This window comes from Perca fluviatilis, chromosome 17 (genome assembly GCF_010015445.1).
Source record: "Perca fluviatilis chromosome 17, GENO_Pfluv_1.0, whole genome shotgun sequence".
In the NCBI taxonomy this organism is placed as follows: domain Eukaryota; kingdom Metazoa; phylum Chordata; class Actinopteri; order Perciformes; family Percidae; genus Perca; species Perca fluviatilis.
Genome location: NC_053128.1, coordinates 22545140 through 22560579, shown reverse-complemented (window position 1 = coordinate 22560579; position 15440 = coordinate 22545140). Strand labels below are relative to the sequence as shown.

General features: G+C 37.2%; 1 protein-coding gene across 1 annotated transcript; it reads left to right on the top strand.

The window, feature by feature from the left end:
- On the top strand, window positions 1-13817 carry lman1 (lectin, mannose-binding, 1). The gene is made up of 13 exons (XM_039780040.1): window positions 1-256; window positions 1616-1770; window positions 2890-2997; window positions 3989-4050; window positions 4408-4507; window positions 4705-4828; window positions 5509-5567; window positions 5738-5870; window positions 6096-6283; window positions 7446-7525; window positions 12297-12459; window positions 12557-12681; window positions 13318-13817. Exons 1-13 carry the CDS (start codon window positions 37-39, stop codon window positions 13352-13354), a joined length of 1554 nt encoding a protein of 517 aa, XP_039635974.1. The 5' UTR covers window positions 1-36; the 3' UTR covers window positions 13355-13817.
- The last annotated feature ends 1623 nt before the right edge of the window (window positions 13818-15440 follow it).

The following is a 15440-nucleotide window of genomic DNA, read 5'->3' as shown; positions in this document are numbered from 1 at the left end:
ATGGCCTCAGCGCTACGTCAGCAGTGATACAGAAACATGGCGGTGTCCATTGCACAGCGCCCGGCTGCCAGCGCTCGTGTGTTGTTATTAACTTTTCTCACAACGTTAATATTTCATCGCATTGTCGCCGATATCGCCGCCGGTGCCTCGACGTCAGAAGAGCTTCCCCACCGCCGGTTTGAGTACAAATACAGCTTCAAAGGACCGCACCTGTCTCAGACCGACGGCAATATTCCGTTTTGGATTCACACTGGAAGTAAGTTTGCATCCAGCTGTCAACATCAAAGAGCTACAGAGCTGCTGGTCGTCTGTTGTTTGAACATAAAAGCCTCTTGTATCAAGGTGACATGCGGACAGCTGAGGCCGGTCATGTTTGGACGGTTTATAACTGACGTGTTTCCGTTTAGGATGTTGCAGAAATGACAGCGGTTGGCTTTGTGCATTCATTTAAAACGGAACCAGGGAATTGACCCATTTTAGCACCCTAGCTTTAAATGTCAGAGTTACAGTCCTATTCAAACGTGTCCTAGGCTGATTAAAACTGCACGTTAAAGGCGCAGACTGTCTGTGGGAGTCTGTGCAGACACATGCAACTCAAGTGTTGAACTTTCCTCTTGCACAGATGGGCCTTTGGATTCTTGCATCACACAGTGAGTTGTCTAGTTGCTGATATGAGAATTCAATAAGCTGCAGCAAGAGATTACACTGCGTTCCCTCGAAATCAGAATTGATTTAGGGCCCTAACTAAAGATTATTAGTCTGTCAATTTCCCAGAGTCAAAGGTGACATCATAAAGAATCTTTTATTAGACAGGACAATATAGAGGTGACAGGAAACTAGGGGAGAGAGATGTGGGGGGTGGCATATAAAGTCTAGACTCAAAGTGGGGACATTTTGATTACATGGACAGTGTCCATGTTGTTTGTTTTGACCAAACAACAGTAGAAAACCTTAATTTATTCAGTTTACTAGTAAGAAAATAATAAAGAAAATAAGCAAATCCTAAGTAAAAAGCTAGAACTAGGTAATGTTGACTTAAATATTTTGATCAATCAACTGTTTAGTCTACAAAATGTTCAAAAACCGAGACAGAAAAACAATTAAATGCCCATCACAAGTTTCCAGAACAAAATGCTTATTTTATTGGTCCAGCACTGCAAAATCCAACGTTACTCAAGTTAAAATTATATGAAACCGAGAAAAGAAAAGCAGTGACATTAACAATAAATTGATAGGTTCCGTTTCAGCACAAGTATGCAAATGTTTATGTAAAGCTAAGTAAACCTAGATTGTACAAACAAATCGGAGGAAAATGTTTAACAGTTTGTGAATCTGGTACTGAGGCAGTAAAAAGATTAGAGTAGGCACACCCTGATAATGCTGGCTTATGAAAACAATACGACAAGTTGGCGGGCATGAGCTTTTTCACATCAGCTTAAGTGGAAGAAGGAGACACAGACTACTTTTTTGTGTGCATGTGGTTTTGGTAAAACACCACATATGGTGTTGAGATTTTTGTAGATGACTTAGTAGGATATTATTTTCTTAGGGATTATTGAACATAGCATGCTACTAAAATCCTGCTTATTCTTTCCATCTCTCCTCTCCATCCAAGATGCTATTCCTAGTGCAGACCAGGTGCGCATTACAACGTCCCTCAGGAGTCAGAAGGGCTCTGTGTGGACAAAAAATAAAGTCAGCTTTGACAACTGGGAGGCCGAGGTGACCTTTAGAGTATCTGGAAGAGGCCGGATGGGAGCGGACGGTTTGGTAAGGACAGGAAGTTCAGTTTTCTTTTAGGGCATGTGTTATCCTATACAAATTACTAATGCACTTCCAATCACAGTCGTTATTCAAGTTTACTTTTAATATATTGTCAGTACAGAACCATCAGACACTACACTGAACTGGCATACTCTACTACTCCGTGCATTTACACTGGGGATGGGTATGAATACTTTTGGAGCACCAACACAATTGTGTCTGTAGCATCGAGCATCATGATTCAAAAGTTGGTATTGAATGTGTGCTCACATTCTTGCTCACATCCTTGCTTTAATCAGATATTTAATAATCCAAATCAGTAAAACATTCTTACTTTTCACTTTTATATTTTATGTAGGTCGAGCAATTAATGAAAAGTAAACATTAATATTCCCCAAACTGAGGAAGTATTGTTTTTGGTGTTACAGAAATGTTGCTATTTTACTGACTGTGACATCTTCAAATGATATCCAGCCCTAATCTGCACTACCCTGCAGTTTACACGTAATCCACGACTTTACAGCCAAATTATGTCCAACCTCATAATTGATGAATAAGCCAAACCTATATGTTGACCGTGTTGATGTGAGAAATAAAGATGACCTGTACGAGACCTCCTGTGACAACAGGTAAATAAAATATTCCGGTTGCATATTAAAACTGCATTTCGAGAGAAGGTGCATTTCCTGTTTCATGAGGTGTATCACGCCAACAGGGTTTACATTACAAGCATTTCCTCACCTGACAGAACAACAGTTATGAACAGCATAAGCATCTTCAGCCAGCTTGTGCTGCATAAGTAGCTTAACGTTTTTAATATACATTCTATAATGTTGCTTTGATGAGTTAAAACATGCCACTGGATGATTTAATCATGTCAAGGTGTGACGACTGCAGATCCGTTTACCACTGCACTTAAACACATACGGTAAATACCTGTGATATTTTCTCTCCACATTCACTGTTTCACTGTTGACCTGACTTAACTTATTCGTCAGAAGAGACCCTAAAAGAGGCAAATCAAAAAACAATCGCGAAGGAAAATGGCTGCTGCCTTTGACTTTTGTTTTGTCAAGGGTACTGAAACAAACTTAATATTTGTACCACATTTTCTTTGCCTACCAGGCTTTGTGGTTCACCACTGCACAAGGCCTCGACGGTCCAGTTTACGGTGCTGCCGACAGGTGGCATGGAGTTGGAATCTTCTTTGACTCCTTTGACAACGATGGAAAGGTTGGTTTTCATTCTTTAGCCATAACCATCAATGATTGTATATTTCCAAAAGTGTTCCTGAAAGTGTTTCATGGGGAGCTTTTGTAAACTGGCCAAAAAGACTCGCTGCTGAAGCCGTGTTCATTCTTTGACGGCTTCTGTTTGGTTGTTATCAACTGGTTTAGTTATAGAGGAAGAGTGTTGAAAATGAAATTACAGCTGTGAGACGATCCATTTTTCAGATTAACTTTATACGTATTCAGAAACCTGAAGGCACAATGAGTAGGATTTTTTACATACAAAAAGAATCCCTCTCAATCATCACATACGACCCATATGACTGTGTCTGTATCTGCAGAGACCCTGCCCTCTGCCCGTACTTTCTGTGTTCGTGACTTTTTTGGGCGTTAACCTCTAAATCCTTTAAAAACGTAGCGACCACGTGCCGGCACACATCCAAGAGGAAGCCACAAAAATGGTGGACACGGCACCAAAACGAATGCAAATATAGCGAAGTGAAACACCAAGCAGACAAATCTCATTCCAAAACAAGAGTGGATCGGGAGTTGGCTTTCACCTGCTGGCAACCGACAAATCCTACTCATTCTGTCTTTTAAATATTAGTAGTAGTAATATTAGTTTTGGCTCATTTTGGGGGTTATAAGAAACATAAAACAAAAACATATGTACATGTTTTCCTTTTCTCTTCATAGAACCCTATGAAGTCATAATTTATTATGTATGTTATTTTAAATATGAAATGTTTATTCTTTATATTTTGTAAATAGTTGTAGAAAGTAGATATATTTATAAGTAGATAGTTAAATAGGTTGCTGTCATGCAAAACAAATGCTTCATAGCTCTGTTTATCTCACATTTGTATATTATTTATTTCAGGTATGGGATTGATATTTTTTAGAGATTACCTAAAACCAAATCCACCTCTGGTCGTCAGATGAAAAAAAAAAAAAGGATTAATGGGTTTCCTTGTTTTCCTCCATCTTCATTCCAGAAAAATAACCCCGCTATAGTTGTTGTGGGAAACAATGGCAACCTTGTTTATGACCATCAAAAGTAAGTAAACATTTCTTTTGCGTTGCTCAGATGTCATCACCAACTCAAAATTCATCTTAAAGAAGATTAGGAAATATGATTATATTTGCTTGGAAAGTAAATAATCCTCTATCTTTCCTAATCTCCCCCGGGCCAGTGAAAGCTTTAAATCACTTTTCCAGTGCCATTTCAGTTTGTCTTAGAATTCACACTGTTTGCTGTACCACTAAACAAGTATTTACAAAAACATACATGGGCATTAATGTTATTCAGTTATTTAATAAACTCCGCTCGTGTTCAGTGTTTATGTGGAGCACAGTGCTATATATAGATAAATGCAATTGTTATATTTTGTCTGAAAATGTTGTTTTGATCCAGTGACGGCACTACACAAGCCCTCGGCACATGTTTACGAGACTTCCGCAACAAACCCTATCCTGTCCGAGCCAAAATAACGTACTACAAGAAGACGCTGACGGTAGGAGAAACCATAAACACGAGTTATTATTACCTATCCATAGAAAGCTGTATATGAAGAGAAAAGAGGCAATTCTACCTTGTTAACAATCAACACTTTTCAGCCTACGGCCCTGGTTTCATAATGCCACATAATGACGATTAGCACAGTCGGTGGTGTTTTGTTCAGCTGCATCATTGTTCTGTCTTCCTCCTCAGGTTATGATCAACAACGGTTTCACTCCAGACAGAGAGGACTATGAGTTCTGCACAAAGGTGGACAACATGATCATTCCCAGTGAGGGCTTCTTTGGCATTTCAGCTGCCACTGGAGGTTTAGCAGGTAATATTCCACTCTCTGTGTTGAAAAGCTTTACAGTTCTGAGTTAAATGTGAGTATTGAGTATTCTCTACTACTCTGTAGTCCTCTTACCGAAAAGTCCCTTTTGAGCCATTTAGACACCAGACTAGTTTTCTCACCTGAGCAAAAATACAAAATCATTAATTTAAATTGTTATTGTTAAGTATAATAATAAAATAAGTACAAACAGGCAGCTTTGTATTTTATATATTGGCAATTTCCTAAATTTTTTTTTTTCTTTTCTGAAATTACTTCCACGAGTTAATTCCAAAGAGTTAGTTCTCTGTTATCCTCCTTTTCATCAGCATATTTCAACCCCTTAACATTACCACATTATGACTCTCTAAAAAGATTTTAAATTGTTATTCAAAACATTATTAAAGTTTTTTACCTCGATAAAACATAATTGTTTTTTATTGTTATTGTTGTTAAATAACAAGTATCATTCTCATGTTTCTGACCTGCTATTCTCCTGTTGCAGAAAATGATATTACCATTGTTATAACCAAGATATTACTGTGTAATTACCCCATAATCACCCCTTTCCTCTAACTTATACCCTCTTTTAACCTTGTTATTACCGTGCAGTAAGTGCTACCATAATTTAAAATATGTTCATTTCTGTTGTAATTTTCTAATTCAGAATGTCTTTCTTCCATCAGATGACCATGATGTTTTGTCCTTCTTGTTGTTCAGACTCACAGAGCCAGGCCAGCAACCGGTATCTACATTTTACTAGAGCTCCTAATACTTTCACAATCCTGTGTCCAGTTCACTTTTCTGTAGCTGCGCTATGTCTCAGTGTGTGCATGCATGAATGTGCACAACGTAGCCTAAGCACAGCCTCTATTGAGTTCACGGAGGTTGTTTTTTTTGTCTCTCCCACTGAAGCCCCCACCTGATTCTGAGATTCCTAAAGAAGAGAAGGACAAGTACCAGGAGGAATTTCAGATCTTTCAGCAAGAGCTCGACAAAAAGAAAGAGGAGTTTCAGAAAGAGCACCCAGACGTCCAAGGAGATCCAAGTTAGTTTTCTAAAAAGCAAATCATAAAGTGATCGTGAATTGAATCATAAAGTTGAAAGTTGTTTTTATTTACTCTTTATTATCTGTTTTACTGCATATACTCTGATCAAGCCAAGTTAAATTGTTTGGAAAATTATAAATCAAAGAGCCACGAAACATTACAATATCTCATGAAAGGTTTGTAGGTTGTATTTTAATTGGTTTGAGTCTTTGTATCCTCTTCAGTTGAGGACTTGTATGAGAGCGTGAATGACCGGGAGATCCGTCAGGTGTTTGAAGGCCAGAACCGGATCCACCTGGAGATCAAACAGCTCCACCGGCAGCTCGCTATGATCCTGGACGAGCAGCGGCGATATGTTTCCGTTATCACGGACGAGGTCGCCAAGAAGGGGACGAACGCTGAGTCGGGACAGGTGAGCGTGTCGTTGCCTAGAGATGGGTTCTGCACACGAGATGCACACAAAAATGTTACAGGATTCCCAAATAATTTAAAATAGCATGTATCATTTTTCACACAAACACAAATGTGGGGATGTGAATAATAATCGGTGGTTTTGCTTCTACAAGGCATAGATCCATTTCCAGTCAGTTTATTGGTTCAAAAATGTATTTGGATGATAAGAGACCACTGGCAACCTGCTCAAACAAATGATCAACACTTCAAAAAACAAAAAAACAATGCATTCCCTTCAGTATCATTTCTGTGTACTCTTCCTGAGGTTAACCGCTTGTATCGATCGAGATGCACCGATTACAACTTTCTCGGCCGATTCCGATTTCCTATTTTCTTTGAGTTAGGCCAGCCGATACCGATTGATTCAGATTTAATTTTTTCTAACCACTTTACAGCACACGCAAATATTTATTTTCTATCTTTTCTTTAATAGAACATTTTGCACAGAACATATAACATTTGAACAGATAATGGATCACTATAAAATAGAACTATATAAATTACTCCTGGTGTGGGAAATTCACACACATCTAAAGTGCAATGTTAGAACCATTTCCTTCTTTTCACATCCAAGATCCAACTAAAAAAATGTGATTTTGGTTTTTGGCGTCGTCCCTCCACGCCCTACTTTTTCCTTGCAGGTGTTGCATATTGCAAACTTGTTATCTTCTGCACACACACGCTGAAGAATTTCCAAACAGCTGACATGTTGCAGGTTAATTCATGAGGTTCCCTACATGTGTGAGAATAGCGCGGACACGCGCTTCACACCGCGAGCGGGTACGCGCGTCACACCGTGAGAGAAAGGAAAAAGAGACTGTGCTGTCGCGTCCGTCCGTGTGTGCGTGTGTCCTTGAGAACTGTAACTCGTATAACTTATGTTGTCAGTTAATTGTAGCGTTGACCGGCATGAAATCGGCATATATCAGACTGATCTGCCGTTTGCCAGTCATGGCCGAGCATGTGAAAACCGGCCAATTCCGGTCACCGGTCGGTCTATCGGTGGATCTCTAGTTATCAAAACGAATTTATTCATTAAACTTTTTTTTAATGACTGCTTTATCAAATATGGACACTGGAGTGTTTAACCTTCAGACCATTATGTTGTATTTCTCTTTTAGCTGGATACTGTCGGTCAACAGCAGTTGGGCACTGTCATAACCACCCAGCAGGAGGTTCTCAAAAGTCTGAATGAGCTGAGGTAAGTAACAACAGTTGTTGTCAATAGTCATTGTTTTTGATGTTTGGTCAGTCTTAAAAACTATCTGTTGTTTTTAACATAAGAGAGATCCGTGATACTCCAGAAAAACAAGAGAAATCCTGGCGGTTAAATCCCTCAAATCATATTTAATCTCAGGATGCAGCATCACAGGTATCTGCCAGCCTGATAATCCATCTGCAGCACTCATACACACACATATATGCTGAAAGCCTCGGCACTAAATGGGATAATCGTCACACTGCCTTGATCTTAGCTCTTAACCATTTTACTCATTTGTTGTGATTAAATAAAAATATAAATTATTAGGGGTGTGAATCTTCACTGGTGTTTCGATTACGATTATCCTGTTAACGATTCAAATCAATTCGATATCACGATGCGTCATCTCTTCAATATTATTATATAGTCTGAACACAGCAGTCAACAGACAAAAGGCAACAACAACAAAAAAAAGCAGCGACTGGAAAATCAACAAGTAAAATAGTAGGCAATAATCGATTATGGTCTGTCACTGCATCGATGCAGAACCGTCCATCGCGATGCATCAATGCATTATTTAATTGTAACACCCCTATTAATTACCATGGCTGTAGTACTTAAGTCTGGCCTCGAGTCCACCTTGTTGGATTCTTGCACTTGTCTTGGTCTCGTACCTTGTTGGACTCGGAATTGTCTTGGACTTGGCTACTGGGAACTGGGCAAGTTGTCTGCTGCTGATTTGGGATCAGTTGTACAGAACTCCTTAATCGCCATATTAACCTCCGATTGCTCGGCCTCCGGTATTTCTGCTTTCAGCTCAAGAAGTGTTAGCCCGGCTATATAGGCGATCAGATGAACATTTGTCGAGAAAATCAAAGGACAGACAGAGAGCCCTTCCATTTTAGTTAGATGGTCTCCTTACCACTCTCAGATGACGACAGCTTTTTTGTTTTATCCTTTATGTTTTGGGCTTGTTTGCTTTTAATTGATAGGACAGCTGTAGACAGTTAAGGGGGGAGAGAAAGGGAGGACGACGTGCAGCAAAGGGCCGCCGGTTGGAATCGAACCTGGGCAACTGTGGTAAGGACTGAGCCTTGGTACATGGCCCTAACCCAGGGTGCCGCGAGGTGACGAAAGCTTAGCATGTTTTTAATGCTGAGATAATACAGCTTAAGAGATTTTATGATGGTGTCCCTTCCATGACTGTTTTTTTAATTTTTAAATGTTTAGAGCTTGTATCTTGTGCTTTTGTATTGCTTGCCTAAGGTGCTTGTAGGCATAGTCATATTGAGCATGCAGCAGATTTAAAAACAAAACCCTTCTCATAAATTTGTGAGGGGATTTTAATTGATCTTTTTCTCTATTTCGCCAATAATTAAGTTCTAAATGATCCAACTGGTCTTGTGTTCAGCTTGTAATTGTCTTAGTCGTGAATTCTTAAATTTACATCAGCACTTTGTCCCCTTTCTAAAAAATCAATCGTCTGAACAAAGTGTCTTTATTTTATTCAACAACAGCATATTTGTCCTGTGGCCGCAGTTTGATTATGTGTCTTAATTTTGACACACCCGCATTAAGAATTAATCAGAATCACAAGATATTAAATATTTTATTTTATGTAACATTAATCTCTTGGTCTCATGTATCATAAAAGAACCAAGCTGTTTATTTGCCCTAAATCCAACAGGACCTTCATCCTCAAATGGTTTTGCATACATGATTTTCTTTATTATATTGTTGACCCATAACTCACATGGACCCAAACTCTCACTTACGGGTCTCATTTGTTCTATTTCTACCTTTCTATAAGTGAATTACACTGTATAGATGGCAGGGAACGGCAGAGTGTCTGTAATAATTCAATTGTAAGAAAGCACATTATCAGAGGTGAACATGAGTAAGCTGATGGACAGTTGAGACCCTGGCAAAAGGCTGCAGCTGCTCCCCCTAATGTGCTAATGTGAGCGACTGATCTGTATTACTTTGTAGATTAAACTCTCAGTTTATCCCGGCCCATCTTTTAAACACATGATAGGACTTCATCTCACTCCAAGGAGGGCTTTCTGTTCATAAATGGGTCACTTGTAGCAGATGAAGATTAGATGTAGGGTTTAATAAATGCTCACTTACTTTCTCAAGGGAGATTTTGTTTTCCCCTCTCTGTGAAACAAATTAGATTTTGTTTATATGTCATCCCTGTCCATCCTTTCAGACCTCAGCCATGTGGCCAAGCAAGAAAAGGCCACCATCTTAGCACCATTTAGTCCTTATCAGATTAGTAGTCTTAAAATACATCTGTCATACGCAGCCCAAACATGGTTTACCTCCAATTGATTTCTTTTCACAATCCATCTCTTAGGGCCTTCCTACTTACGCTGCTGGAATTCCTTTCATTTGTCTAGTCACTTTTTTCTTTATAATCGTCTTTCATGTGTTTTATGATGATAAGGGAAACTTATTGCTTTCTCCCTGTAAGTAATCAACTTTAAGAAATTTAATTTTGTCGAGAACTATGATCCGGGCTTAGACGTCTTCATTCTCTTCTAAAAATGGTTTACACTGTATTTGTAGTTCATTTGCTGATTAAATTGAAAGTGAAGATACAGATTTACAGATTTCACATTTTATTACTGGTGAGCCATGACAGTAATGGTTTTGGATTGTATATTTTGATGTCTTCTTGAGAGAATGATGCTAGAGTGAACATAGTTTTAGGTAACAAATATTAGAAAGATGCGAGCAAAGCCATTTGGTCCGTTGTGGCAACGCCGCCGAATATCCAGAAGTTAAAGCCTGAGCAAGAACAATCTTTGCTGAGTTTTGTTGGTGGCCATGATGTTGTGGCCCTCCTCCCCACGGCGTTCAGGAAAAGTTAGATTTTCACGCCCGCTCTGTTAGTGGTGAAAGAGTTGGCTAAGGCTAAAGCTAGCGATGCTAATACTAAATATAAGCCTTGACGGTCTCCCCTCTTGTTGCACATGCGCATGACATACGTCACGACCAAACATTAGCGATTGGTTATGGCAGATCCAATAGTTTTAAACTTCAACAGACTACCCGCCTTCAAGGAAGTTAACACTTGTCAATGGAGAGAGGCCAGACTCTCTGTACAAATGAAATGTACGAGAGTCTGGTTGGACCAGGCTAAAGCAATACCACATAACCCCTGTAGAACCACAAATTGGCAATTTTACACAGGTTTTTGTACAGTTTAAACAATATATAGCATGTTAATTAGTGCTTTACAGGTGCTGCTAGGATATTTTTTACCTTTTGGTTTGACAGAGCCAACTAAGTTTAAAATTAGACCAATATACAGTATTTATATTAGGTCTGGTATTACTGGTAATGCTTTAGCATAAATGTGGGAAGTTGCAGATTGTGCTCATGTGTAAACAATAGCAGCTACTTTGGGTAGGTGCATCAATAGGTCTCATCTCAGAGACCCACAAAGAGGAAATTTTGTACTAAAAATACTGTAACTCTTAAATGATGCTCACTTTTTTTGTCTGATTTAATCACACAAAAAAACAATTACAATTGTCCCCATTGTGGACCGTTAAGTTCCTCATTAGCTAAGCAACCAGTAATGTGAAAACATTTGCCAACTATCGAGAGTGGATCCAAACTAAGTCGGTGTTTTGCTCACCAGAAGAACCAGGCCTTTTTTATTATTTAGTTATTTAAAACATTTTCTCTCCCTTTCTCACATAAGGCTGCTTGACTTCACTCAATGAAACAATACATTTACAATGAATTTTTTTGTTTCCACCTTTCATGTGCTTTTTTATTTTGTCTTTAGCATTATTACGAGACTCTGGATTCCCGATAGCCTTCCTCTGTGATCTGTTTCTTATCCTCCTGTACTTGTAATCTGTTGTAAGAACATGTTTTTTTATAAGGGATTAATTCAGCAATCATGACCTCTTTTATCAGATGGTAATTTTCTGTTTTTCAAACTTTGAGAATATGTAGCCTCTAGTGAATAGGGATTAAAAGATTAATTTTGGACAATTTGTATTACTGTAAATAAATGATACCACACAGCATATTTACTGTACATCATGTTTCCAAACATGGATCCACTGAACACATGATTCAAATTGTCAAAAGTAAATACTATGTTGCAGAGATATTTATTTAGTATTAAAAGGCGTTTGCACTAAAGATTGTATCATTTCAGTCCTTTGGGGGAAGCAGTTGCAACATTAAAGTGCTCATATTATGCTTTTTGGCTTTTTCCCTTTCCTTTTTATTGTGTTATATATCTTTTTGTGCACGTTTATAGGTTTACAAAGTGAAAAAGCCCAAAGTCCACCCCAAAGGGATTTACCATCTCCCACAGAAAGCAATGTTCACAAACTGCTCCAAACAGCTCTGTTGTAGTCCAGCCTTTACTTCTGTGACAAACGTGCATCACTTTGTAACACATGTTATAATGGTCGCCTAGCTGCTAGCATGGCACGCCCTCATACTCTGCAACTGACTAGCTAGCAGTGCTGACCTAGGTACTGCACATGTGCGACTTCCAACAAAGATGGAACAGAAGTGAGATGCCTCACTCTGTAGCTAAAACAGAGAGCTCAACACACCAGGTGAAAAGAGGAGCTGCAGTACAACAAAAAATTGTGTTTTTGAAAATTAAACCACATAAACCTATTCTGGTACAATCTCTAAATACATTGAGGAACCTGAAAATGAGCATGATATGAGCACTTTAATGTTTTTCGCTCCTACAGGGACTTAGTGCGTCTTCTCTTTGTCACTGCAGAAACTCCTTTTATGAGTCACTGAAACAGATCGGCTTGACCCAACACCAGGGTAATGCAGGCGGTATGGGAACATACGAGAGCATTCAGCACTTCAACGACATCAAGGAGCATCTGCACACGGTCAAAAGGGATGTGGAGCACCTGGTCCAGCGTAATGCTCAGGTAGGAATCACAGTGTGAAACCTCTTATGGAGCAGTTTACAAAATAGATCAGAATGGACTGAAGTCTGTGCTCTTTTCTGTGTGTTTACCCTCACAGAATCCTGCTGAGAAGGTTATGAAGTGCCCCGAGGTGCCTCCCATGCCTTCCTGCTTATCCACTGTTCATTTTGCAGTCTTCATTGTCATCCAGTCAGTCCTGTTCTTCTGCTACATCATGTACAAGTAAGACATCAGTTGTTTTTATTTGGCTATACAAATGCTTGTGGATTTAAATGCCTCTAACCAGTAGGGTAATGTAACTTAGTACAGTTACTCAAGTGCTGTAAAACAATAGTATTAAAAATTGAATTCAAGGGAGTTTTTCCATGTTATGCTTCTTTATACTTCTACTCCACCACATTTTGGAAGCCAATATTGTATTTTGTTCTCCACTGCATTTGTTTGATAACAGTAGTACTTTGAAGATTCAGACTATTAATACAAAATATAAATCAACTAATAAATTTGGATGTATTTTTATGGATTACCGACAGTATATAAAGTAATTGAAATGAGCTCCACTCTTACCAGCTCCAACAATAGTGATACTTGCACATTAATGCATTCTGAGTATAACCCAGTGATATCATATATATTAATTTGTAATGTGCCATTCTGCATAAAGAGTACTTTTACTTTTGGTACTTTAAGTGTATTTTGATGCTAATACTTGTACTAATACTTCTGCTTTTAATTTAGTACAATTTTGAATGCAGGACTTTTACTTGTAACAGTACAGTGTGGTATTGCTACTTTTACTTAAGTAAAAGCTCTAATTCCATTCTCTAATGTTTTGAGTCTCCTTCTTTTCTCTTGTAGAAGTCAACAAGAAGCAGCAGCAAAGAAGTTCTTTTGATGAAATGCATCTCTGAAAGAGTGTGTAAATGAGGGAATGTCCATTTTGATAATTTTATTTTGGTTTGGTTATTTTCAGATTATAAGTTATTTTACTTGAAAAATTAGGTTTTGATGACGTTTGTTTAAATATATTGCAGATTTTTAATTAGATCAGTAAATCGTTGTGTATGAATGCTTTTGTGAGACCTCTGGATTTCAAATATTATGTAACATGTTCCTTACAGTATTTTGGTCGGTGGGATCCTTTTGATTTTGTTTTCAAAAGTTGAAATTTGCCCCAATGAAACTGAAAACAAAAATCCCTGTGTTTTGAAATGTACAATTTTGTAGAAAATAACGCTATCGGTGATGAAAACCTCAGAGAACAAGTCTGCTTCTGTTTATCTGCTTTGATTGAGTCAAACGTGTCAGAATCTGGCATATCTTCTACATGAACAATTTACATAAACAGAAAACCCAAATCCCTCTGGTGTTTGCTTATTTCATCATGTGTGATGTCTTCTCTTCATCTCTCATGATTCCAGTTTATTCCAGTTAGCACCTACAGTACAAAGATTGTTGTAGATTTACAATTATTAATTTTAAATTCACACAAAAGGCAAATTACAATGTTATAAAACAGTCAGTGTATAGTATGTTGTAAAAAAATGTCATAAAAAGTAATAGTATAGTATGTCATAAAAATGTCAAAAGTCATAGTATGGTATTAAAAAAGTCATAGTACCAAAGTTACAAAGTCATAGAATAATATGTCTAAAAGTCATAGTATAGTATGCCATAAAGTCATAAAAGTCAGTATAGTGTGTCTTAAAAAATGTCATGGCATAGTATGTCATAAAAAAAGTCATAGTATATCAAAATAGTTAATAAAAAAGTCATAGTATAGTATGTCGTAAAAAATGTCAGTATAGTATATCACAAAAATGTTTTAAAAACAAAGTCTATAGGATGTCATACAAATGTCATAAAAAGACATAGTAAAGTATGTCATACAAATGTCAAAGTCATAGTATAGTTGTCACGCTTGAACAGCAAAAGACGGACATAAACGCAGCCGAAATTAGGCTGATGCAGTCAAACAATTTAATCAGGAACATCTAGTAGCTTACAAAAATTCCAAACATCAAGGAAGACAAACTGACAATGAGGCCGGGGATCAAATACACAATGCTAAATTAACACAGGTGGAATAAATGAGGGCAGAGCAAGAAAAATCATATTATAGTATGTCATAAAAAGTCATAGTATAGTATGTCATGAAAATATTAAAAAAAGCCATAGTATAGTAAGTCATAAAAATGTTAAAAAATCATAGTATAGTATGTCATAAAAGTAAAAAAAAAAATCATAGTATGTCATGAAAAATCATAGTATAATAATTCATTCAAAAAAAATCATAGTACGTCATAATAAATGTCAAAATATCATGGTATAGTATATTGTAAAAATGTCAAAAAGTCAGTATAATATGTCATTAAAAATTCAAAAAAGCCATAGTATAGTAAGTCATAAAAATGTCAAAAAAGTCATAGTATAGTATGCCATAAAAAGTCATAGTGTAGTATGTCAAAAAAAGTCATAGTATAGTATGCCATAAAAAGTCATAGTGTAGTATGTCAAAAAAAGTCATAGTATAGTATGCCATAAAAAGTCATAGTGTAGTATGTCAAAAAAAGTCATAGTATAGTATGCCATAAAAAGTCATAGTGTAGTATGTCAAAAAAAGTCATAGTATAGTATGTCATATAAAGTCATAGTGTAGTATGTCAAAAAAAGTTTAAAAAATCATATTATAGTATGTAATCAAATGTCATAGTACAGTATGTCAAAATTTTAAAAAGTCATAGTTTAGTATGTCATAAAAAAGTCATATTATAGTATGCCATTAAAAATTTTAAAAAGGGCTAGCATAGTAAGTCATAAAAAATTCTTAGTATAGTATATCAAAAAACTAAAATAAAAGTCAAAGTATAGTATGTCGTAAAAAAAAAGTCATGGTATAGTATGTCTTGAACAAATCACATTCATAAAAAAGTCAGAATGTCATAAAAAATCATGGTATAGCATATCATAAAAATGTCATA